We start from the raw sequence: 25,435 nt of genomic DNA, 5'->3' as shown, positions 1-25,435 counted from the left end.
TACCCCTTTAACCCCTCGATCATCTAACAGATCATCCAACTCCCTCACAGGATTTCTGCTTCGGATATATTTTTTTGCCTCTAGGGCCATCTTCTTTTCAAATTCTCTCTTAGCTTGTCTTATCAATGTCTTACATTGATAAGTCAGGCTACACCTGTTATAGGTAAGCAACTCTGTTTTCTGTCATAGTCTGGCAAACTGGAGTCAGGTAATGCCCCTCAGAAGTGATACAGGACCTCAGGGCAGGACTGGAATAAGTCTTCTGCCTAACCAGCCCTCTTCTCTGCTTGTTGAATTCTCAGTTTCACAGAGCCAGTAGGAATTGTCCTCTGCAGAACATCATGACTGGAGCATGCCCAGGCTAGGAGCTGTTTACAGGCTGGGAGCTGAGTCTAGATACTAACTGGTAGCTGGATCCAGGTACTGACTGGGAGCTAGATCCAGGCACTGTCAGTAAGGCTGATACATAGGACAGGAAGGGACTAGATACAGGCAGGGCTGAACCAAGTACAAGGGCAAGGCCTGGGAAACAGACAAATGACTAAACTGGACTGGGAGGACAAGGAATGATTAAGACAAGGACAGGACAGAACTGGACTAGGATTAGACAAGGACAGAACTAGGACCTGCAACTAAACAAGTAAGCCTGACAGGGTTAGGTAACCAGAGTAGGTTCGATGGTTACAGGGCAGGACAGGTAGGCCCAGAATGCCACTGAGCAATGCAGGAGAGCCTGAAAGGCTGCAGAGCAAGGCAAGGAAACCTGGTAGGCTACAGAGCAAGGCAGGAGGCCAAAATATGCCTTTTCAGCGAGGCAGGAAGCCAAGATAGGGAACAGAGCAAGGCAGGAGGCCAAGTTAGGCGATAGAGTAAGGCAGAAAGCCAAGGCAGGCTACAGAGCAAGGCAGGAGACACATATAGGCCACAAGGCATGGCAGGAGATCCAGGTAGGCCACAAGGCGAGGCAGAAGGCCTGTTTAGGATGTAAGGCAAAAATAGAACAGCAAGACCAGACTGCCCAGTTCAAAGAGCTGAGGTGATTCAATGAAGAAGCACCGAGGGAATGGACAGGCAGGGTTAAGTAGGGTTGGGGCTGAGGCATCAGGTGATCAGTGAGAAAGTTACTTGCACAGCTGGGAGTGGGGCTCGCTGAGGACCTATGGCAGTGGGGAGGTTGCACAGCATGAGGAACCATTTAAATAAGAACATAGTATGAAAAATCTTCTGTCAGACCAAAGGTCCTCAGGCCCAGTATCCTCTTTCCAGGAGTGGCCAATCCAGGTCACAAGTAACTGACGGGATCCCAGAGGGTTGCTAGATTCCATGCTGCTTATCCCAAAGATAGCATTGGATTTCCCCATGTGCACCTTAAACATGGTTTATGGACTTTTCTTCCAGGAACTTGTCCAAAAGTTTGTTTTAAACCGAGCTACACTAACAGCTTTTACCACATACTCCTGCAACGAATTCCAGAGTTTAATTATGTATTGAATAAAAAAATATTTTCTCCTATTTGCCTTAAATGTATCACCTAGAAACTTTATTGATTATCCCCTAGTCTTTATACTTTTTGAAAGGGTAAACAACCGATTTGTTACCCATTCCACTCCACTCATCATTATTTAGACCTCTATCCTACATCCCCTCAGTCATCTCTTCTCCAAGCTAGAATGTGCAGTGTCCAGTGTAAATATTCAATATTGTTCACGGTAATTTAACCATCCTATTAAACCACCTCTTTGGGGTGACAGCAAAATTTGTTCTATGATGGTTTATTTCAGGTCTGAAAACACATGACCTGCTTCCACACAATAAGATATTTATAGGTACCAGAAGTTTCAAAATATTCAAATAACTACAGCATTACACTATCCTTGTCTTAATGGCTCGCTTTGTACATCTAACATAAACTAAGCTACATGGACAAATAAGTAGATATACAACACATGTTGATTATACATGTAGTCTTACTCCTTTTTTTATATATTCTCTTTGTTCTTGGATGTATCCATATTGGGCCCTCAGTTTGGCAACAAAAATAACCTGCCCTTAAGCTGTGTCTGCATTGTATTTGGCATATGTCTATTGGAGGGGTAAGTGCAGATTGTACCTCTAAATCTCTTCCTACCTCTAAAAATCGCAACACGGGGAGGGTTAGCCAACACTTGATATAGTGCTAACACGTCAGTACGTTTTAATAATACCGACTGTCTGAAAAAATATTAGAATATTGTAATACACATATTAGTCCAGATTCCTTTATTGGCTGCAGGTATGTCGATAACAAGTTTCTGTTGGTATAGAGTGCTTGTTTACATACAAATTTAACCCAAGACAGTGGGTTTCTCAGCTCAAGAAATCTCTTCATCAATTCTTGTGCAGTTGTCTTAAATTCTCAATCTTCAGAATAAATATGCCATAGGCTCAAAAATTGACTTATCAGTAATGCCATTTTTTATTTATTAGGAATATAACTCAGGAATAATAATTTATATTTCCAATCTATAGATTTTTAATAAAGACTGGTTTTCAACCCATCCAATGTTTTGATAACATTTATTTAATTTATTTATTTATTTATTTAAAATGTTTATATACCGACATTCATCCAGGATATCATATCGGTTCACATTGTAACATAAACAGGCGCCAGGCATGGCGCCTTACATTGAACGATTAAAACATGTAAACAAGGTATTAAAAGAGGGTGGGAGATAACATGGGAAAGTTTGCATTAAATTATAAACAACGTTTGCATATCTAAAAATGGCACCCTTTTGAAATTATAATGCATTGTAATGCATATAGATATTTTCAATTAGGTGCCCTGGTGTCACATCTTACAAAAATGTTAGATTTAACAATATCTTAATTTTCCCTGTTCCTGGCATGTCCAGCAGTCTCCTCCCCTTCTCTCATGCAGCAATAAGTGACAGCCCTTCTGTCTCCACATATTTCCAATAGGGTCCCTAAATCCTGTTATATACAGTTTTCTTTTTCTGCAGCACAGATGTCAGTTTTTTTAATACTGCAATAGTATGGACTTGCTTGTTTTCATTGAACAAGTAATGGCACTGATTTCCAGTATGTTGCAATTGCAAAGTGTGTTGCATGAATGAGGTCATTAGAAAGTCTGCACGTGTCTTTCCCTATAGCCATATCCAACCACAATCCCAACAAGCACAAAGTGGAAGCGAGCCGCACCCATAACCCAATTATTTTATTGATTTCTGTTTCCACTTGATCCCAAAACTCTGACAATGTAACATTTCATAAACTCGTGCAGCTGTAACAAAAAATCTTGCAAGGTGAAAAAAAAAATCATATCAATGCCACAAGGTAACGTAGTGAAAACACAATGATCCTTTTAAATGCTTTTCTTCGAATAGGAAACTCAAAAATGGTATAGCAAATAATCATATATAGATGTGCAATGTTTTTATTCATCAAAAAATTCCAAAAAATACAAAATAATTATAAAGATCTACATTTAAAAAAAAGTAAGCACTATATAGAATCTCCAATTAAAAAAAAAAAACATACATCACATACATTCATATCCACACACATATAGGATGTATCCTACTGTACTTTACCATGTAAAGTACAGTAGGATACAATTATATTTCAAAACTTGATTGAAGCTCATCTTAACACAGGGAGAAACACAGATAAAATAACTTTGGAGTAATGATTTTTCCTTATTCTGTCTAGATCTTCTCACATAGAAAGAGTCTTCTCATAAGGTCTGAAAAAATAACCATCTCACACTATCAAAATCACATAAATATATGTCATTCACATTTATATGGCTATCTATATACTCACAAACATTAAAAAAAAAAATTTAACCTACACAATCACAGATCAACAAAATTAAAATGAATCACAAACCTTTTTGTTTACAAAACAACCATTACCTCCGGTTTTGAGAGTATAATCAAAATAGTGAACAAACATTGAATGTATACAATTCTGCAAAAAAAACAATTTCAAACAATCAAAACACAAACACTAAACATAAATTTAAAATAAAAAACTGCCATGTCAATAATATAACAAAGAACAGATTGAAGCCACTTACCAAGCAGTTGCAAAAGACGCAGTACGAAAATGCTTGTTTTTACAATACTGCCATCTTGGTAAAAATGTCACATGACCAGCTAGCCCAATAGAAATATATATATCAGGAGGAAACTAATCAGAATCTAAAGGCCCAAATTCAAAAGCAAGGTATGCAATGAACCTTGTCATTTAAACCATTCGGAATTAAAATCTTCAATTGAAAAATCCAGCATTGCTCAGCCCTTAATTACATCTTATTCAAATCTCCACCCTGTCTACTCACCACATGCTGTAGAACAAAAAACTGATCATCAAAAGAATGATGATTCTGCCACCAATGTTCAATCAACAGAGTGTTTACTACTGCATTGTGAATTCTACTGCAGTGCATCATAATATGCGTCTTAACTTTCCTTATTGTCTTGCCCACACAAAATAAATTACAAGGACAACAAATCATATACACAACGACAGTCGTTGTGACCGCCTTCAGCAATAGTTCCTTTCCAGAAATAGGATGTAAAAAAGACTGGAGGGATAATGACAACTTTTATTGACTCCACGCAATACCTGAGAATCGCCCTCATTGGTATATGTTTTACCTTTTTCCCATTGGGCACATGATGTGATTGAGATTATAAAAAAAAACCCCAAAAAACATTGGCATTTGGTTCAGAATTTAAAAGGTTGGAATATTCTCCTGCTTTTCTTTTAGGAGACAGGACATTTTAGTACACTCGAACGACTTGTTTTCATCTGCTAGGATAAACACGTCATTAGTTGGACATTCTCCGTTTAACAGCTGTTCTGTTTGTAAGTTGTCATTATCCCTCTGGTTAATAATAAAATAATTGTACATCTATATATGATTGCTATATCATTTTTTGGTTTGCTATTTTTGATATATAATATGTTATATTGTCTCTTGATTTAAAAGTTTTTCTTTGAATAGGGCCACATCAGGAGCCATCGCACCCATTGCCACACTCTAGACTTGCACATAGAACTCTTCTTAAACATAAAATAATTACTAAATAACACTATTCGTACAAACCTCTGATAAAGCCAGATGGAATATGATGTGGGTTCGTATGTTTCTCCAAGGTAGAACGTATTATTTCTAATGCTGATGCTTGAGGGATTTTGGAGTAAACAGATTCACCAACAAGGGTGACCAATATCGCATCATCAGCCATTTAGTGTATCTCTTGCAGAAGACGTAACATATGTGCAGAATCTTGTAATTGTGAACATATGGATGTTACAAAATGTTTAAAGATGTATTGACAAAAATAGAAAACTGCTCACATGCCAAACCATTAGCTGAAATAACTGGGCACTAAGAGGAGCTATCTGAAAATGTTTTTTCGGAACCATATATATTAGGGATGTGAATCGTTTTTTAATGATTTAAATTATCGTCCGATAATTTTAAAATCGTCATTAATCGGTAAGGGACTCGATACAATAGGAATTCCCTCGATTTATCGTGAAAAATCGTTAAATCAAGTACGGGAATTATTTGGGGGAGGGCAGGAAAACCGGCACACCAAAACAACCCCTAAACCCACCCCGACCCTTTAAAACCAATCCTTTACCCTCCCCCACCCTCCCGAACCCCCCCAAAATGTTAAATTACCTGGTGGTCCAGTGAGGGGGGGGGGGGGTCCCGGCGCGATCTCCCGCTCTCGGGCCATCTGCGCCATTTTGGCTACCACTGATAAAAATGGCGCCGATGGCCCGATAAAAAAAAAACAAACCCCACCCTGACCCTTTACAAATTACCCCTTTGCTTCTCCCACCCTCCCGACCCCCCAAAAACCTTTTACATGTACCTGGTGGTCTAGCGGGGGGTCCGGGAGCCATCCCTTCAATCATACCCTCGGTGCCGATGCCGGAGCTGGACTGGTTTCAAAATGGCGCCGATCGCCTTTGCCCTCACTATGTCACAGGGAGCAACCGTCACTCCCAGTGACAAAGTGAGGGCAAAGGCGATCGACTGCCAGTATGGCGCCAATCACATCTCTAACGATCCGATTTTTTTCTCCCTCCATCCGAACCTGATCGTTAAAACGATCGGGCACACGATTCACATCTCTAATATATATTACTGGAACACATGGAAATTGGACCATTAAAAATTTAAGACTCCCTAGTGGTAAAAAAAAACAACTGTTGATTGCTTTTAGTAACCAGCTCTTTAATCATAGACTTTAAACTATGTATTGGATCTTCACAAATCTTATAATAATGGCTATCATTCAACTGCCTTAATATTGCTGAAACATGTTGATTTTGAATAACTACTCCACTTTCCTTATCTGCAAGTTTAACCACTGGGTTAGAGTTACTGAAAAGGTCCCTTAAAGCTTTTTTCTCTCTTCATTAAAGATTAAGGTAAACACATCCTTGTATTGTTTTAAAGCCCGAAACACCAAATCTCAAAATCCAGAGTCATGACCCTAGACAATTAAAAATGGGGGTACTGATAAATCAGTTTTTTGTGCCTATAGCATATTTATTCTGAAGATAGAGAATTTGACATCTGTTGAAGAATTGGCAAAGAGATATCTTGAGTGGGGATATAGACTGTCCTGTGTTAAATCTGCATATAAACAAACACATTATGCCAACAGAAATTTGTTATTGGCATATCAGTAACCAGTAAAGGAATCTGGACTAGCCCTCTGGGGATAGGGAAATACCTGTAATAACTGAATGTAATCTGCTTTGAAGTACCTGAAAAAGCAGAATTAAAATAAATAAATTCTAAGATTATACGTATTTATTTCTTCGGACATAGCTAGTAGTATTATAAAATACTGGCACATATTGGTGCTATATTGTTTGTTTTCTACCCTTATGTTGCATATTCTAGGGGTATGAATATTATAGATTTAGTGCTGCAATTTGCACTGTCCCTTTGTAATAAAATGTATGTTCTCTTGGGAGGAGAAGATAGATGCCACATGAAACCATAGTTTCCAGGATGTCTAACAGCAGTGCCTAGCTCTGGTGATTGACAGATGGAAAGATGGCAAGACTCTGGGGGTAGAGTCCCAAGCAAAACAAGAGTAGAGATTCCCAGCACCCAAGTTAAATTATAGACAGGTGTGCTGATTCGGGGAGAGAGAGAGAGAGAGACTGTGAGCTGGCTTCTGATATCGGTGAAGAGTTTGCAAAACTAAGATGACTACAAGTTGTGAGTTTTCTTGCTCTATGTCAAGCACTGTATTATAACAGAGTTTGCAGAACCATGAGGACCACAAACTGAGTTTTCTTTCTTCACATCAAATGCTGGATTTATAAAAGAAATTGCAGAGCGAAATGGACTGCAAACTTAATTGTAGTGATTTACTACATATGGTGGTAGCAGTGGGATAAAATGCCATACTGGATAGGAGCCAGTCCTGAGAGAGCAAAGACCCGATGGAGAAGGCACAGATCTCCTAGCAAGGCTCTGAACAAAAAGGCATGAGGTAAGAGTTCAGGAGCCTTCTTGGTTAAGCATATTGCAATGGGAGTGGGAAAAAGAAATTGCTGGGCAGCCAGAGTCTGGTGTCTGTCATGGTGAGGGGGAGGGGAAATACTGCACTTGAATGGTGTTTCTGTTTTGTAGAAGCACAAAAAAAGATGATTGCAGAGAAGCTCCTCACCTGGCTATCAGAACAACACCACAAGTTGAACCAACACATTTTGAGGCAGATGGTGTTGCAGCAACAACAGCAGTGGTTTCAATAGCAAGTAGAAGTGCAGATTAAATTGACTAAACAGCTGGTATAGTAGAAATCTTCCTTGGGTCAGGGGATAGAGCAGATGCAGTGCAAGGTGAGGAGAGGTAAATGACTATCCAGCCACCCTCAGAAGTGAAATTGCCAACAAAAGCTTTTTTGGTGACATTCAAAAAGGTGGTGGAAGCGAACACTTGGCTGGGAATCTAATGATATCTATCACATACAATATGCCCAAAACTCTTATTCCAGAACCTCCAAAATTGTCACACACACATCAAACCAAACCAAGGTACCTGGTATTCTAATTATCAACAATAATAATGTAGAACCAATGTAGTGGTTCTACATTATTATTGTTGATAATTAGAATACCAGGTACCTTGGTTTGGTTTGATGTGTGTGGGAATCTGAGACATAAATTTGGTCCCTTGTGACTGGAGAGGCTCAGATTGCCTATAGAGTGCTACCAAATGATCAGGTCCAGGATGATAGAGCAAAAAAGGCCACCATTCTGGACCGATTGGAATTGTTGCCAGAATATTATAGGAAGAGGTTTAGGGAACTAGGATTTTCTCATTTTGTCAATCCCAGGGTAATTGTGCAACAGCTAAAGAATGCTTGATGGAAATGGATAAGGCCAGAGGGAAAAAAGAGCAGGAGATGGCAAAGATGGTGGTGATGGAGTAATGGGTAAAAGTAATGCCCCCACAGATGAGGGAGTGGATCAGTAGGCAGGGAGCTGATACATTATCAAAAGTAGTAACCTTGGCTAAGAAGTTTATGCATGCCGACATGAAATGAGACAGGGAAGGGGGGACACATTTCGATGGAAACCCTTTTTGGGGTTCATCAAGGAGATGGGAGAATATGGGGGAGAGGAAACTAATGAGTTGAGGAAAGTGGGAATTTCCCAGACTGAAGAAACAAAGGGGGGCATGTTGTGTTTGTGGAGAATAAGGGCATTTTCATAAGGACTGTCCCCACATGGATTATAGCCTACGGGGAAACAATGAGGGGAAAGCTTTTGCAATAAAAAGGTTGGAGTGTGAGCCCCCAAGAATAGATAAAGTGGGGGGGATATAAAGTAAGGGCTATGTAGATTTCTGTAACAGCCAAACTTTGATTAATCTAGTATTGGTTGCGGCAGGAGTACAGAATGAGAGTGACATCATACGGTTGAAATGTGTACACTGGGAGGTTAAGAAATACACTAGTACTTGGGTTCGAATGATGGTAAAAGAGGAAGGGGGAGATGGACAAGGGTGGTGGTGGTGATGAAGAATCTACTACATCCCGTGGTGCTAAGTAGGGACTGGGTGGGCATGAAAGAATGTTGGAAGGAGCAAGAGACGTTAGTCCAAATTAGAGTTTAGAAGAGACAAGTGAGGGAGGAAAGAGCAAGGACTAGACTAAAATAAATCTTCTCTTTTGAAGGAGAGGATTTGGTGAGACCCCTGGGAAGATGTAAGATGAAGAGCCAAGGAGAAAGTGGCAGCAGTATCGGAGAAAAGACGAAGAAAAGAAAGAGGAAGAGGATTTGAGGGGAAGTTTTCTGGCAGATTTTTCCAGTTAGCAACAAAAGGACCTGATGTTAAAAGAATTGTTTATGAAGGTGATGATGAGAGAGGGCAAGACTATAAATAAAAACCAGGATTTACCACCCCCTTACTTTCTTGTCCAAGGTGGTTTGTTGTAGAAGAGGATGGGTGGATGAATGGAGGGGAGAAGAGGTACTGCAATTGGTGGTACTGCGAACCTTTGCTAAAGATTTATTAGAGATTGAGCATAACAACCCATTTAGCAGGGCCTCTGGGAGTGGCCAGTACCATGACTTATCTGCAATAATTCTTCTGGCCAGGGATTTATAAATAGGTGAAGCAATTCTTTGCTTCCTGTCCAGAGTGCCAGCTGGTTGCTAAAAAAGGCCACCAAGGCATCCTTAATTCCTTTACTAATAGTTGGGACCCCAGCTTGCAATTAGCTCTGGAGGTGGTAGGTCCCCTAGAATGTAGTAAGGCAGGATATCAATACATTTTAGTGGGTTTGGACTAAGCCACTAGATATCCCTGGGCCATCCAGCTAAGAAATATAACTACAAAAGCTATAGCGAGGAAATTAATGAAAATCTTTTGTGAAGTAGGCATTCCCCAAGAAATGCTAACAGATAGTGGATGTAATTTTACTTCCAGCTTATTTAAGCAAATATGTGACTTGTTCCAAGTAAAGTAAAGGAATCTGTAATCGGTAGAAATTTATTACTTATCACTTCCAGTTTACTGCTAAAAAAAAAAGCAAATTGGTTATAACTATGGGATAGTACACAAGGTTTTACTTAGCCATTTTCTAAAGAACATAAGAACATAAGAAAATGCCATACTGGGTCAGACCAAGGGTCCATCAAGCCCAGCATCCTGTTTCCAACAGTGGCCAATCCAGGCCATAAGAACCTGGCAAGTACCCAAAAACTAAGATTTTGTCAAGTTTTTTACAGTGGAGAATAACAGTTTAGATTATATCCAATTTCATGGATTTGATTTTTTTAAATATAGCTTTTTTTGCATCATTAATCTTTAGTTGATGAATTTTTAGTTTGATTGGTGGTCTGCACACTGCCTGAGTTAAAAAGCAGGCAGCACTGTAGGTGGTAGCACAGTGCATCAGGGAAATTTATGCCCTATACGATCAGCCTCCTAGTTAAGAATGTGGGATTTAAGTGGATACTGTGCCTCTTAGTCCCTAATTAAACAGCCCTTCAGGACAACAGTCAGTAGGGGGGTGACCCCACTCTTGTATGCTCTGTGCCGACTTGGATGAAGATGGAGTTGACCAAGGTGAAAGGGATTTCCATCCATTTCACCAGTGACATCTGGACCAGTCAGAATACTATGCTTGTCTACCTTTCCCTTACAGCACACTGATGGCAGTTGAATGAGACGGCAAGTGTAGTGAGGGCAGACTAGCAGTCTGTATAGTTAGTCTGTACTGCACATCTAGGTAATAGACCAGAGCTATACCTTGGTCCATATTTTAGTGATAATAAGGAAGATGGAGGGCTGGCAGCTAGGCTGGAGAGACACGACTGTTCTTGGTTTTATTTATTACTTATGGTGACAGTAACATGAGAAGGGAATTGGAAAACAGGTGCTATCAGGAGATCCAATGCTTTGTGCGCTTGCTCTAAAATGGAAGTAAAGGATGCCCTGAGGTTGGGGGATTGAGGAATGCAGCAGTTTAGTCCTGAAGGAAATGATAAAGAAGCACTGGAAACTAATGGAGTATTTTCATCACCTTGTGAAGGATAGGTAGCAGCTATATGAGAAACAAGAAGCAGTGGGTCATCTTTTGCACTGGCTTATTCAGCATGTAACACACAAATATCTAATCTCCAGATCAGGAGTGTAATATTAATATCAAAAAGCACACTTGCCTCACTGCTCTCAATCTAAAAAGGCTTAAATTATTAACTGTATGAAAAAAAGATTTTTAAGTGGAAAATTGTAGTTTCATACATAGATTAAATCACTACCATCCCGGTTATCGTAGCTTCCACCTTAATCATTGACTATCATCAAACCATCCCCTTTCAAACAGTAAATTTTTATATGTTTTTTATATTATTGTTTTAGGAATTTTTTGCACAATGCACTTTAAAATTGATCCGCCATCATTAATTGCTTTCCAAGACAAAAGTACTTAAGGTAATTTAGTTCGTACGTTGTCCCACTCACAAATGTAGATCCCGACATGGCTGCATTTCATAAGTCAATCCTTCATCAGCAGAACCTCCTCATTGTTCTCTAGTGGGTGAACCTCACTCCAGCATTTCCAGCGGCTGTCTCTAGCACCAACTTGTAAAACCTAAAAATCACCAACAATGATGGCGAACATTTTAAACATTATTGTGGGACCTGGAAACAGCCAATCCTTCCTTTGAAAAAAAACAAACCATAGGAGCGATGTCTAATCCAATTCCTCATTCAAACCATCTAGGGACACAGTATTGAGTATATATCCAGAACTGTTCTCTGTAATTCAGCCAGGCATTTAAATCCCCTCACAAATAGACTTCTGGACTTGTTCCAATATCACCCATTTTACCTGATCAAGTGTATGTTGTTGATCCATAAAACGTTGTACAGTTGGAACACTTAAAGTTCTTGTGTTAACTTTTGATCGATGTTCTGTTAATATGGTTTTAACTGAGCGCTGAGTACGACCAACATACACTTCAGGACATGGGCAAATAAGGGCTTATACCACATTTTCTGAGCTGCAGTCAGTCACAGTCTTTCTTTTCACATGATAACCCATCACAGGATCATCCCATTGTTACGCTCGCTGCCCGTGGTCCTCTCACCCCTCTACACAAGCTTCAGGCTCCAGCTCCTCGTCGCTGGCGGCGGTGGGCCGCCAATCCCGACTTTAGACTTCCACCAGCGCCTCTGGCCCTACTCCGCTTCCAGGGACCTCCAGCCAGGATACCTCCATTCGTCGGGCCTCTCTGCGCGGTTCACGGAGAGACGCTGCCGGCAGCGCCGCACCCCTCCCTACGCACGCGCGCACCAGTGAAACCTTTGACAGGCCCGCGGCGGGAACTTGGCCGCGGACCCGGATGTTGATGTCCATTCCCTCAACATTTAAAAGCTCAGGCAGCGCTCCTCAGCGTTGCCTTTGCAACAGGTCTCCTCTTTCCTGATTTAGGTCCTGAGTGCTCGTTGCTTCTTTGTATCTCCTGATCGTGTTTCTGTGTCTTCAGTTCCTGGTTCCTATGTTCGTCTTGTCTTCGTCTGCTGGATCGACTACCTGGTTCTGACCTCTGCTACTCCTGACCTCGCCTGCCTTCTCCAAGCCCGACCTCTGCTACGCCTGACCTCGCCTGCCTTCTCCAAGCCCGACCTCTGCTACGCCTGACTTTGCCTGCCTTCTCCGTGCCTTGACCATTGCTACGTCTGACCACGCCTGCTTTCTCCGTGCCTTGACTATTGCTACGTCTGACCACACTTGCCTTCTCCATGCCTTGACTATTGCTATGAACGACTTCGCCTCAGACTTTCTTGAGTCCAGAGGTCCACGTTGCTTGCTACACCTTCCAAGCGCTGCCAGCTTCCATTCAAGCTTGACAGTGACTCCTCTGCCCCTATCCTCTGGACACGGACTATTAAGGCTTCGGCCTTCCTTTGCTCAGGCCTCTTCAGTTCCTTCTTGTCCCTTGGTGCTTGAGTTTCTGTTCCTTGTCCTATCCAAGATAGTACCACGCCACCTGCTGGCTGCTATCTCTGGGCTGAACCTACTTAACCTTGAGGCCCTCCTAAGTCCTGCCGGTCCCGGCACCCGAAGGCTCAACCCGAGGGGAACGTGGGCTTGTGTAGGTGAAGCTCCAGTGGCCTCCAGCTTCAGCCCACTCTGCCTGCTGACGGTGGGGACCCGTAGGCCCTTCCCTACGGGTTGCGTCAACCCCACCTCAGCCCAAGGATCCACCTCCTATACAACACCCATGTCACTCCTACTATTGCACTGCTGCAAAAGTCACATTTATTTTTCCTGCAGGGCTCCCCTATACAATTTGAGTGACAATCGCCAAAATGAGAATCTACAATTTGTTCATGTGTATTAGGGCCCTGCGAAAATGCAATTAATGGAGCCTCATGAAAAATCTCATGTAAAGCCAATACGTGCCAGTGTTTCCATAACACTTCCACTTTCTCTGCTGACATAGTAGTATGTTTCAACTCACTAATCTTTTGTTATCCTTCCAGGATTTGCAATGTAGCAATACTTGTCGGTCACAAAATCTGGCTTGTTTGTGTGCTTGCCTTATTGCTTTTTTTTGAGTATCACCTAGCTGTAAATCTTGTTGACAATACTTTTGTCTGATGTTCAAATTCTTTCAACATAGAACAGATACATCTAATGCGGAAAAATTGACTTGGAATGTTCTGTTAGATAGAAATGACGATAACCATCTGAGAACCCTGCTGTCGATCCCGATGTTTCTCATCTGATGCATAACAAGTTATGGTCCACAGTGTCGAAGGTGGCCATTAGTTCAATTAGCACAAGACAATAAGATTCATCTGCGTCAAGCCCTCGTAAAACCAAGTCCATTAATGATAGGAGTGACGTCTCAGTTGAGTGATGTTTCCTAAATCCAAATTGATTTAGGGAGAGAATATTTTGACCTTCCAAGTGATTTACATGCTGGGAGACAAACTGCTTTCTCAAGAACTTTTGTGAGAAACGACAAGTTGGATATTAGACAATAGCTGTCCCAATAGTCAATTCTACCATTATATTTTTTTTAGGATCAGCTTTATCACAGCTTCTTTTAACCCATTTGCAACAGTTCTTTCTGAGAGAGACAGGTTAATCAATGTTGTGATTGTCTGAGTGAATACCCTGTGTACTTGTTTCAAGGAGCTGGCTGGAATTAGGTCATGTGATTGGCAGGTTTAATTTTAGTAATGATTTGACTAATTTCCAATTTAGATACTCTGTTGAACGTGGACCACTTAATACCATTTGAATCTTCAAATGCTTTTGTTGGAGAACAGCTAGGGAATTGTGTTTTCAACTTACTGATTTTGTCTAAAACTGCAATAAGATTGGACCAACCTAGTTACGATGCAGGTATGATGCTTCAAAGATACAAGAATCAAAATAGTAGCTCATCTTGCTTGAGGCACAACTAACAGGTAAATGTCTATTGTTTGGCTGTATCATGAGGTCCTACCAGCTCCCAGGGGCCCTTCAAGCTCTCTAGGCCTGGGCTGTTATGGCAGGGTGTAGGGAACCTCCCTTTGCCTTCTGCCTTAAGGAGACCTGCGTTAAAAGCCTGAACCGGACTCCTTAAGATAGAGTGAGGGAGTTGTCGGAACACTTTGTCACAAATAGTGAGTGATTTAATTATTACAACCATCTGTGTTTTCTCTGTTTAAAATTGTTATGACTCTTATTGACCTTGACTGGTATGGGGTAGTTTTATTGGTGAGTTCTGGTTAAGCTTATATTGTTCTATACTGTGATGCATATTGCTGTATCCTTATGTTCTGCCAGAATTACCTCTTTTATCTAAGTAAACAGAGTTGCTCTGTTTTTATGAGTGTTGTGAATATTATTTACAAGTACTAAAATAAATATGGGGCCATAAAGATCAATATTTGTGTTATTGAGGTGATAGGCACATCATAACAGAGCTAGAGATAATTCATATTGGTATTTTTATTTTCATCCCTACACATAGGGATAATATATATTCTGGGCAAAGGGGGGCTACAACAGTGATATCATTATAGGGGTTTTGAATCTGCTGAGATAGTTTGTTACATTGACATTAAGTGTGATGCCAATTCTAGGTGCAGCAATTGCTCGTCCTTTTGCTGATAATGCCGTTATGTTCAAGATTTCTATTCTGCTTGCTTATAGGCGAAAGGGTTCTATAACATTTCTATCCTTAACTATACTCTTTTGAGATATGAATGCTTTCCACTATCTTCTATATTTTTTTTTAGATTGTTGTAGCTTTATATACAATGCCTTATGTTCATAGAAGTTGGTCTGTACCATTATTAATTTGATTATTTAATATAATTTTGTAAAAAAAAAAAAAAGAAGTTGCATTTGCCTTTCAGCTTCACTAGTATAACTTTACCAGCAGTTCTTACCATATGCCATGTATGCTGTCTGATGACATTTCATGCTTTAAAGTGTTCCTTAATTGTAGGGGCTATGCCAGAATATTTGTAGGATATGATATTTTTTATTGGGCCAACATAATAAGATGATGTCATTGGTGAGCTTTGTGAGACAGTTCCTGCCTTTAGATATCCTTCTTCATATCTGTTAACTTAGGAACTTTGTGGCTGCTCACTTCCAAAGAGGAATGGAATATGTTGGAATCCACATTGAACTCTTCTGACCACTCTTCTGACCATGTTAGTTATGATAAAAGAAAAGAGTTAAATATTTATTCAGATGGGGGTTTGCTGTTTAGATGATGGCCCTGTTTAGTGACCAGTCATAAGGTTAAAGCCAAACAGTACTTATGTTGGTTTGAAGAGAACTGACAGGATAGGTAGAAAAATAAAGTTAATATGACAGTTTTTTCCTGATGTGGATATTTATTAATTGTTGATAGTATTGCAATAATGATACAGAAAGGTCAGTGAAGAGCATGTAGTTAGATATAATGCAGTATATTTATATCAAGTGTATTAAGTAAAAACTTACTGCTGCATAGCATATTATGATTATCATTTGATATCACCACAGCAACTGTTAAATTGATTCAGTCCACTTTAGTATATTTGCAATCAGATTATAAACATAACTTGATCTACTGTTTATTGTATCTTTTTTTTTAGGTTGGTTCCTTCTTGAAATCTCCCAAGTTCCCTATATGGGTACTTGGCAGTGAAACTCACCTCACTCTATTTTTTGCCAAGGTATAATGATTTTCATTCTTGCTACATGATTTCATGCATAAATACCCTATATGTGTTCAAGCTTCAGCTCTAGTTTGCAGCTTGGTTGTCTGTTTTCAATCAAACATTTGTCTAAAAGTTTCCATAATTTATGAAAGACTGAAATGGATGGGCTTAATTAAAAAAAAAAATACTCTAGTCTGCATTGAAACATGCTGTATACCTTTTATTTTTCTGTAATTGTACCCTGTGTATAACCTTTGTCTTCCATTTTAAGCATGATAAATGTTTTGAGTTTATACAGAAAATCTATTAACCTGTGTGGTATTTCTCTTTAACATAGTCTAAACTAGCCAGTCTGAACTAGCATCTCGTAACCTATATGTCTGTATTATATAAGACACCGCATCTGATCTATCAAGGGGTTTCTTGTATTTTATGCCTATAGGAAGAATCCTTGATAATTGCAGAATAGATTCAGTTGTAAAACAGAATCCAAGAATTGTCTTTTTTAAAAATCTGATCCATACAAAAGTTTTTATTATATGTATCGAATATATAAGCTCTAGGGCAGCCAACCACTGGCAGTTTGGGGCTTGCTGTTCAGTACGGACACTGCACAGTTGATTTCCATCTAAATTAAACCCTTAGGGGGGTACATTTTAAAACACAGCGCGTGCGCGTACTTTTGTTCGCGCACCAGGCGCGAACAAAAGTACGCTGGATTATATAAGATATGCGCGTAGCCGCGCGTATCTTATAAAATCCAGGGTCGGTGAGCACAAGGGGGTGCACATTTGTGCAACTTACGCACGCCGAGCCCTGCACATGTTGCCCGTTTCCTCCCGCCTCCCCCCACCATCCCCTCCTTTCCCCCACCATACCCACTCCCCCGGCCCTATCTAAACCCCCCCCCCCACCTCTATCGCACAAACTTTGCGCGCGCTGGGCCGGCTACCGCGCGCCATGTTCCGGTCCGGGGGCTGGTCCGGAGGCCGCGGCCACACCCCCGGAACGCCCCCGGGCCGAAACCACGCCTGCGGCACCGCCCCCGGATGACGCGCCGACCGCATCACGCCCCCTGTCACGCCCTTGGATGACGCGCCGACCGCGTCACGCCCCCCTGACACGTCCACCCCAAGAAAGCCCTGGGACTTACGCGCGTCCTGGGGCTTTGCGCGTGCCGGAAGCCTATGCAATATAGGCTCAGCGCGCACAAGGCCGTTTTAGAAGGGTTACGCACGTACCTTATGTGCGGAACCCTTTTGAAATCCGGCCCTTAGTATTTTATAAGCTCATAAGTGATGCTAATGTACAACTTTGGTAGAGAGGATTGGGAATTTTAAATTCAGCAATCAGGTCAAAATAACATTCTGTAAAATTAAGAAGGCTTTTATGTCTTAGTTGTTGGATATACTTTCTTATAATATGGACTGTGGAGGTATATCTTACTACCAAAACAGTCTAGAAAGGCCACTATGCTTCTTATTATATAAATGTTACATGCACTTTGAAATGTTTAGTAAATGATCGCAAGTGCAGAATTTTTTTTGGGAAGACTTTAATGTTTTAATGTTTACTTGAAACAAAATTATGCAATTCACATTTATTATGATTTTCTTGCAATGAGCATTTTGCAGTAGCTCTCTTTCCCTTCTAAAATATTTTAGTACCTTTCAAAAGTAAATTAGAATTTTATAGAAATTAACGTAGCAAGTGGATTTTTATATTTGCCTATCTTTGTATTGCCATAGCCTTGAATGTATTCTGCTATTAGTAGTAAATTTATAGTCCTGGGGGAATTCTGTGCTACTGCACAGCGCAGAATATGCGCAGAACTCCCCCCCCCCCCCCCCCCCGTGCTGAATTGCCAAATTCTCTACAGAAAATGGCAGAGGAAACCCCGGCATGCCGCAAACGGAGTGTGCGCCATTTGTGGCGAAGATGAAAGCCCCAGTTAGAGTAAGTGTGTAAAGAGAGGTGAGGGGAGGGGAAGGGGGTGTGATGGGAAGGGGAGAGAAGGGGGTGTGAGGGAGCAGGGTGTGGTGAGAGAGAGCAGGGAGGGTGGTTGAGTGTGGGTGCCAGAGAAAGGGAGCCTATATGCGGAGATTGTGAAGGAGTGTGTATGTGTGTGAGATATTGGTAGCTGGTGTGTATGAAAAAGGGATCATGTGCATGTGAGGGTGCTAGTCTGTGTGAAGGGATTGTATATGTGTGAGAGAGCCTGAGTGAAGAGGTTATTGAGAAAAAGACATAAGTAACCTGTGTGAGGGTATATGCATGAGAGAGAAAGGGAGCTTGTTGGGTGTATATGCAAGAGTGAGAGGGATCCTGTATGACAGTATGTGTGTGTGCTAAAGAGAGAAAAGATTCCAATTTACTCATATCAATTAAAAAGCAAAATGAAAATACAAACAAAAAACACACTTTGAAATGTTTGTATGCTAATGCCAGAAGTCTAAGAAGTAAGATGGGAGAATTAGAATGTAAAGCAGTGAATGATGACATAGACTTAATTGGATTCTCAGAGACATGGTGGAAAGAGGATAACCAATGGGACAGTGCTATACCGGGGTACAATTTATATCGCAATGACAGAGAGGAGCATCCGGGAGTTGGGGTGGCGCTTTATGTCTGGGGTGGCATAGAGTCCAACAGGTTAAACATCCTACATGAGACTAAATGCACAATCAAATCTTTATGGGTAGAAATCCCTTGTGTGTTGGGGAAGAGTATAGTGATAGGAGTATACTAGCGTCCACTTGAAATGTTAAGAGAAATCAGGGAAGCTAACCAATTTGGTAGTGCAGTAATAAGGGGAGATTTCAATTACCCCAATATTGACTGCATAAATGTAACATCAGGACTTGCTAGAGACATAAAGTTCATGGATTTAATAAATGACTGCTTCATGGAGCAATTGGTTCAGGAACCAACAAGAGAAGGAGCTATTTTAGATTTAATTCTTAGTGGAATGCAGGATTTGGTGAGAGAGGTAACGGTGGAGGGGTCACTTGGCAACAGTGATTATAACATGATCAAATTTAAACTAATAACTGGAAGGGGGACAATAAGTAAATCTGCAGCTCTAACACTAAACTTTAAAAAGGGAAACTTTGATAAAATGAGGAAAATAGTTTGAAAAAAACTGAAAGGTGCAGCTGAAAAGGTTAAGTGTTCAACAGGCATGGACATTGTTTAAAAATACAATCCTAGAGGCGCAGTCCATATGTATTCCACACATTAAGAAAGGTGGAAGGAAGGCAAAACGATTACCGTCATGGTTAAAAGGTGAGGTGAAAGAGGCTATTTTAGCCAAAAAAAAATCCTTCAAAAATTGGAAGAAGGATCCATCTGAAGAAAATAGGATAAAACATAAGCATTGTCAAGTTAAGTGTAAACATTGATAAGACAGACGAAGAGAGAATTTGAAATGAAGTTGGCCATAGAGGCAAAAAGTCACAGTAAAATCTTTTTTAAATATATCCAAAGCAGGAAACCTGTGAGGGAGTCGGTTGGACCATTAGATGACCAAGGGGTTAAAGGGGCTCTTAGGGAAGATAAGGCCATTGCAGAAAGACTAAATGAATTCTTTGCTTCCATGTTTACTAATGAGGATGTTGGGGAGATACCAGTTCCAGAGATGGTTTTCAGGGGTGATGATTCATATGAACTGAATAAAATCACTGTGAATCTGGAAGATGTAGTAGGCCAGATTGACAAACTAAAGAGTAGCAAATCACCTGGACTGGATGGTATGCATCCTAGGGTACTGAAGGAACTAAAAAATGAAATTTCTGATGTATTAGTTAAAATTTGTAACCTATCGTTAAAATCATCCATTGTACCTGAAAACTGGAGGGTGGCCAATGTAATCCCAATATTTAAAAAAGGTTCCAGGGGCGATCCGGGTAACAATAGACCAATGAGACTGACTTCAGTGCTGGGAACAATAGTGGAAACTATTCTCAAGATCAAATTCGTAGAGCAGATAGAAAGACATGGTTTAATGGAGCACAGTCAACATGGATTTACTCAAGGGACGTCTTGTTTCACAAATCTGCTTCACTTTTTTGAAGGGGTTAATAAACATGTAGATAAAGGTGAACCAGTAGATGTAGTGTATTTGGAATTTCAGAAGACATTTGACAAAGTTCCTCATGAGAGGCTTCTAAGAAAAGTAAAAAATCATGGGATAGGTGGCGATGTCCTTTCATGGATTACAAACTGGTTAAAAGATAGGAAACAGAGAGTAGGATTAAATGGACAATTTTGTCAGTGTAGGGGGTTGGGCAGTGGAGTGCCTCAAGGATCTGTACTAGAACCTGTGCTTTTCAATATATTTATAAATGATTTGGAAAGGAATACGGCGAGTGACGTAATCAAATTTGCAGTTGATACAAAATTATTCAGGGTAGTTAAATCACAAGCAGATTGTGATAAATTGCAGGAGGACCTTGAGACTGGAAAATTGGGCATCCAAATAGCAGATGAAATTTAATGTGGATAAGTGCAAGGTGATGCATATAGGGAAAAATAACCCATGCTGTAGTTACACAGTGGGCCTCATTTTCTAAAGTACCGCAGGAATTTTCAATGAAAATGTCACTTTGCTACCCTGTGTAATTCGTACCTATTAATTTATAATAAAAGTTTGACTGAGATATTACTTGACCTGAATGCAATTTCTTGTTTTAGCTAAAGATTTTCTAATTTATTGGGCAAACTTTGGTTTATAAAGGAGAAGAATCCATTATTTCCTCAGTTTAAAAAAGAATTCTAAAAATTGTAAACTAAAATCATAAGATCTGATCCTGACTCTCAGAGAATGAGTCCGATCTCTGGAGGCTAGGCTGCCAGACCTGGAGGAGCTGAGGCAGCAGAGAGGTATACAGAGGAGATCTTCAGGTACATAGCCAAGCCCCAACTCCAGTTTGGCAGCCCCTGTGCTGCTTTGGAGTAGCAAAATCACCTGGTCGAAGAGCATCACCCTAGTGTAGCGGGAAGTGATCCTGTAGCAATGACCTGCTCTCCAAGAGATGCATTATCCTCTTGCACAGAGGATGTCTCTCTAAAGGCTAGTGCCCAGGAGGAAAGGGTTAGGTTGGTCATCACAGTTGGTGATTTGATTATTAGGAATGTGGATAGCTGGGTAGCTGGTGGAAATGAGGATTGCTTCGTAACTTGCCTGCTAGGTGCGAAGGTGGCAGACCTCGCATATCAGGCAGGCAAGGATACATGTGGATTTTAGACAGTGCTTGGGAGGAGCAGGCTGTCATGGTATATGTGGGCACCAACAACAAAGGAAGGTATGGGAGGGAGGTTCTGGAAAATAAATTTAGGCTCTTAGGTAGAAAAGTGAATTCTCCTAGGACAAACAGGATGGTAGTCCTCTCATGTGGGTGACATCATCCGATGGAGCCCAGCACAGAAAACTTTTGTCAAAGTTTCTAGAAGCTTTGACCACACTGAGCATGCCCAACATGCCACTATCTGCGTGTTCACATGAGGTCCCCCTTCAGTCTCTACTTTTCCGTGGTGCACTTGCTTCGCGGTACGTGGAGCTCCTCTCTTTTCTTATTTTCTCGAGAGTTTTGGGGTTTTTCCCTTCTTCCTCGTCGGGATCCCATTCACGGTCGGTGCCTCCTTGGTGCGGTAGATTTTGGGGTTTTTTTACTACCTTTTGCCTTTTGTTGCGGTGACCGCTGGGTCATTGACCGCAAGCTGGGTGTTTTTTCATGGCGTCATCCGGTTTTCATCAGTGCCCCCAGTGCCCGCGGACCATGTCCATCACGCATCCGCAAGAGGTTTGCATTCTCTGCCTCGGCCTCGCACGACATCCGTGGATATCGTCTGTGTGACCAGATGACCCCAAAGGCTGTCTGGCACATATCGATAAGATGGAGAAACTTTTCTGTTCTTCAAAGTCTGCTCCTTCCACTCCTGCATCAGAGCCTTTGACACCGAGCAGTCGATATGCTCCCTCTTGCTGTTCCTCTCGCTAGTTCCTCAAAAGATTGCGGGGACAACAACAGATCCTCTGTGATTTCACCACTGTCCAGTCTTCGGGGTCCTCTGCCTCCTCGGCACTGGGGAAAGACTGGGCCAAGCACCGTGGGAGATCCTACAAACATCGCTACCGGTCACCATCTGCACACGGTTCCAGCACGGCACCATCGGTGGCCATACCGCCACCAAAGTGACACCGGCCATCAGAGGCCCCATCCTCCAATGTTCCCGCAAGTCCCAGGCGTTCCCCACCGATATCAGTGCCGGGCACCGTCCCACCTTGGAGACCCGAGGAAGGGCTGGTGATGCCTCTTCCCCCTCCCTCAGTCCTGGTCATACCGGACTTTCAGGAGGAGCTGGATTGCAGGGTGCTGTCTGTGGTACTCAGGGTGCTCCAAAATGTTGAGCTGCCTGTGCCACCGGCCCCCATACCGAGCCTCCGTCGTCGATTCTTGCACCCTTGCTGGAGCATCTGGACATCCTTTTAGGTGCCCTACCAACGCAACTGGTGCCCGAGGGGCCTTCGGTTCCCCAGTGGCCACCGATGACCTCCACTGGAGTGATCCCGATCATCGGGTCGTCCGAGGAAGAAGATATGGCCGGCGCTGTGTTCCCGAGGCCTCTGTTCCCCGAGCCCTTACCGGGTCCTTCTGGCCTCCCGCAACCTCCGGTCCCCTTGATGCCAGGGGAACAGTCGATTCCTGCGGTGCCCTTGAGGCCTCCGAAGCTGTTGGAACCCAGGGCTGATGTCCCTCACGGGCCTTGCTCACGTCGTGCTGGCCCTAGTGAGGAGGAAGGGCCTTATGACCCCTGGGGAGGTGATTCCATGGAGTTGTTCTCCGAATACTCGGACAACCCCCTCTCGGAACCCTCCGCACCTGAGGAATGGTGCTGGTTCCCCCCCCCCCCCCCCCGAGGATTTGTCCTTCGTGGGGTTTGTTAGGGCCATTGCTGATGCCATCCCCTTCCAGTTGCTCCAGAGGAAGATGCACGACACAAGATGCTGGAAGTACTCCAGTTCGTCAATGCTCCCAAGGAGATCATGGCAGTTCCCATCCATGACATCTTCAAGGAACTTGTTACGGCTATGGCTGCTGTGCAACCGCTTCACCACCAGGGGTCCTTCAAGAGCAGGCTCTCCTGGCTGGCCCAATCCATCTGCTCTATGTCTTGGATGTGCCTTTATAGCCCTGCCTACCCTAGACACCAGTGCTTCAGCATCGAGCTCGTTGGGCTCCCTGCTCTAGCCTTGCCTTGGTGTGAGTGGCCTTTGGGCCTTCTGCCTTGCCTTGCTGTGTGTGTGGCCTTCGGGCCTTCTGCCTTGCCTTGCTGTGTGTGTGTGTGGCCTTTGGGCCACACACACAGCACACATAAGACACACTTTTTTCCCCCAAAAGTGGGAGGAAAATGTCTGTACGTCTTATGGAGCGAATATAAAAAAAACCTAAAAATGTAACTACAGCACCTCACCCTCTTGACACCTCCCCCCCCCCCCCCCCCAAGACCTGTCAAAAGTCCCTGGTGGTCCAGCGGGGGGTGCAGGAACGGTCCGGGAGCGATCTCCTGCATTTGGGCCATTGGCTGCCAGTAATCAAAATGGCGCCGACGGCCCTTTGCCCTTACTATGTCACAGGGGCCGACCAATGGCACCGGTAGCCCCTGTGACATAGTAAGGGCAAAGGGCCGTCGGTGCCATTTTGATTACTGTCAGCCAACGGCACAAGTGCAGGAGATCGTTCCCGGACCCCTGCTGGACCACCAGGGACTTTTAGCAGGTCTTGGGGGGGGGGGGGGGGAGGGTCAGGAGGGTGGGGGGTTGTTAATTTAAAGGGTTGGGATGTTTTATTTTTTTGGGGTGGGGGTCCCACAGAAAGAGAAAGATAAAAGTTTTCTGATCTGGGGAGTGGTCTGAAATGGCCCTCCCCAGATCCAAAAACAAAATGGACAAAAAAAAAATGTTATGCACTCCCCTAATTTGCTCCATAAGATGCACAGATGCCCGGGGACACAGCCGGTTTAGCACACAATTTTGTTTTTAATTTTTCCCCTCTGAATCCTTGGTGCGTCTTATGGAGTGAAAAATATGGTATAAATTGGTTATTTACTCTTTCAAAAAAGTACAAAGACTAGGGGACTCTCCATGAAGTTAGTAAATAGCACAGCCAAAAGAAATTGGAAAAAATTATTTTTCACTCAATGCACCATTAAGCTTTGGAATTCATTGCCTTGAATGTGGTTAAGGCAGTTAGTATATCTGAGTTTAAAAAAGGTTTGGACAAGTTCCTGGAGGAGAAGTTCATAAACTGTTATTAACCAAGTAGACTTGGGGAATAGCCACTACTTATAATTGCATGATTAGCAGCCTGGGATCTATGTTTTGTTTGGGATCTTGCTAGGTACTTGTGACCTGGATTGGCCACTGTTGGAAATAGGATACTGGGCTTGATGGACCCTTGGTCTGAGCCAGTATTGCAGTTCATATGTTATGATTTATAAAAGCATTTCACATGCATGAATGATCTTGTTTTTGCAGCCCTTGCCTTATTTATTTATGTATTTATTATATTTATTCCATGCTTTTATCGTTGGCAGTTCAAGGTGAGTTACATTCTAGTATAGTAGATATTTCCCTGTCCTCAGAGGGCTTTCAATCTAACAGGGTCATTCATCAAAATGTTTTAGGGTGTTATTGCGGGTTTTAGGGTCCTAACACCCGCAATAACGCATGCGTTATTTATTGCATCACGAGATGTGTATGTATATTTTTTTATTTTAGTCAAAGGGGAGGAGTTTGTGCTGGGTTTATGAAAATGAGGGATGTTTAACGTCGCATGCGATAACATAACGCACATTATCGCATGTTTCAGTGCCAGAAATAACTCCACCTTTTTCCTGGTGTTAAGTTGTGCGATATGCCCGAATTCCGTTTTGGGCAGGAGAGGGGAGAGGAGTGGAGTAGAGAGAGAGCCTCTGGGGTGGCACACATAATGGTCACCTATTTACACCACTATAGGAGGGTCAACTAGTAACTTGAGGTGAGGTTTTGGTGGTGGTCCAGGGTTTGGGGGCCAGTTTTACACTCACATTGAGATGTATGAACAGCACAGTGCACATCAGTGAAGATTTGATGTGATTTGGAATAAGGAAAGTATCCAGGTAGAGAATACTTCATTCTAGGGTGAGAGTACATTATAGAAATCTCAACTT

At 42.2% G+C, this 25,435-nt stretch overlaps 1 protein-coding gene across 1 annotated transcript in view; it reads left to right on the top strand.

The window, feature by feature from the left end:
* MINDY3 (MINDY lysine 48 deubiquitinase 3) overlaps nt 1-25,435 on the top strand; it is a 696,716-nt gene that overhangs the window by 352,785 nt on the left and 318,496 nt on the right. The window contains exon 10 of the mRNA XM_029588822.1: nt 16,160-16,240. Within this exon, the coding sequence (XP_029444682.1) occupies nt 16,160-16,240 (81 nt within the window). The remainder of the gene's footprint in view (nt 1-16,159; nt 16,241-25,435) is intronic.

The sequence above is a fragment of the Rhinatrema bivittatum genome, chromosome 2, assembly GCF_901001135.1.
Source record: "Rhinatrema bivittatum chromosome 2, aRhiBiv1.1, whole genome shotgun sequence".
NCBI lineage: Eukaryota > Metazoa > Chordata > Amphibia > Gymnophiona > Rhinatrematidae > Rhinatrema > Rhinatrema bivittatum.
The sequence above is the reverse complement of the archived record's forward strand: the minus strand, read 5'-3'. Positions and strand labels throughout refer to the sequence as shown.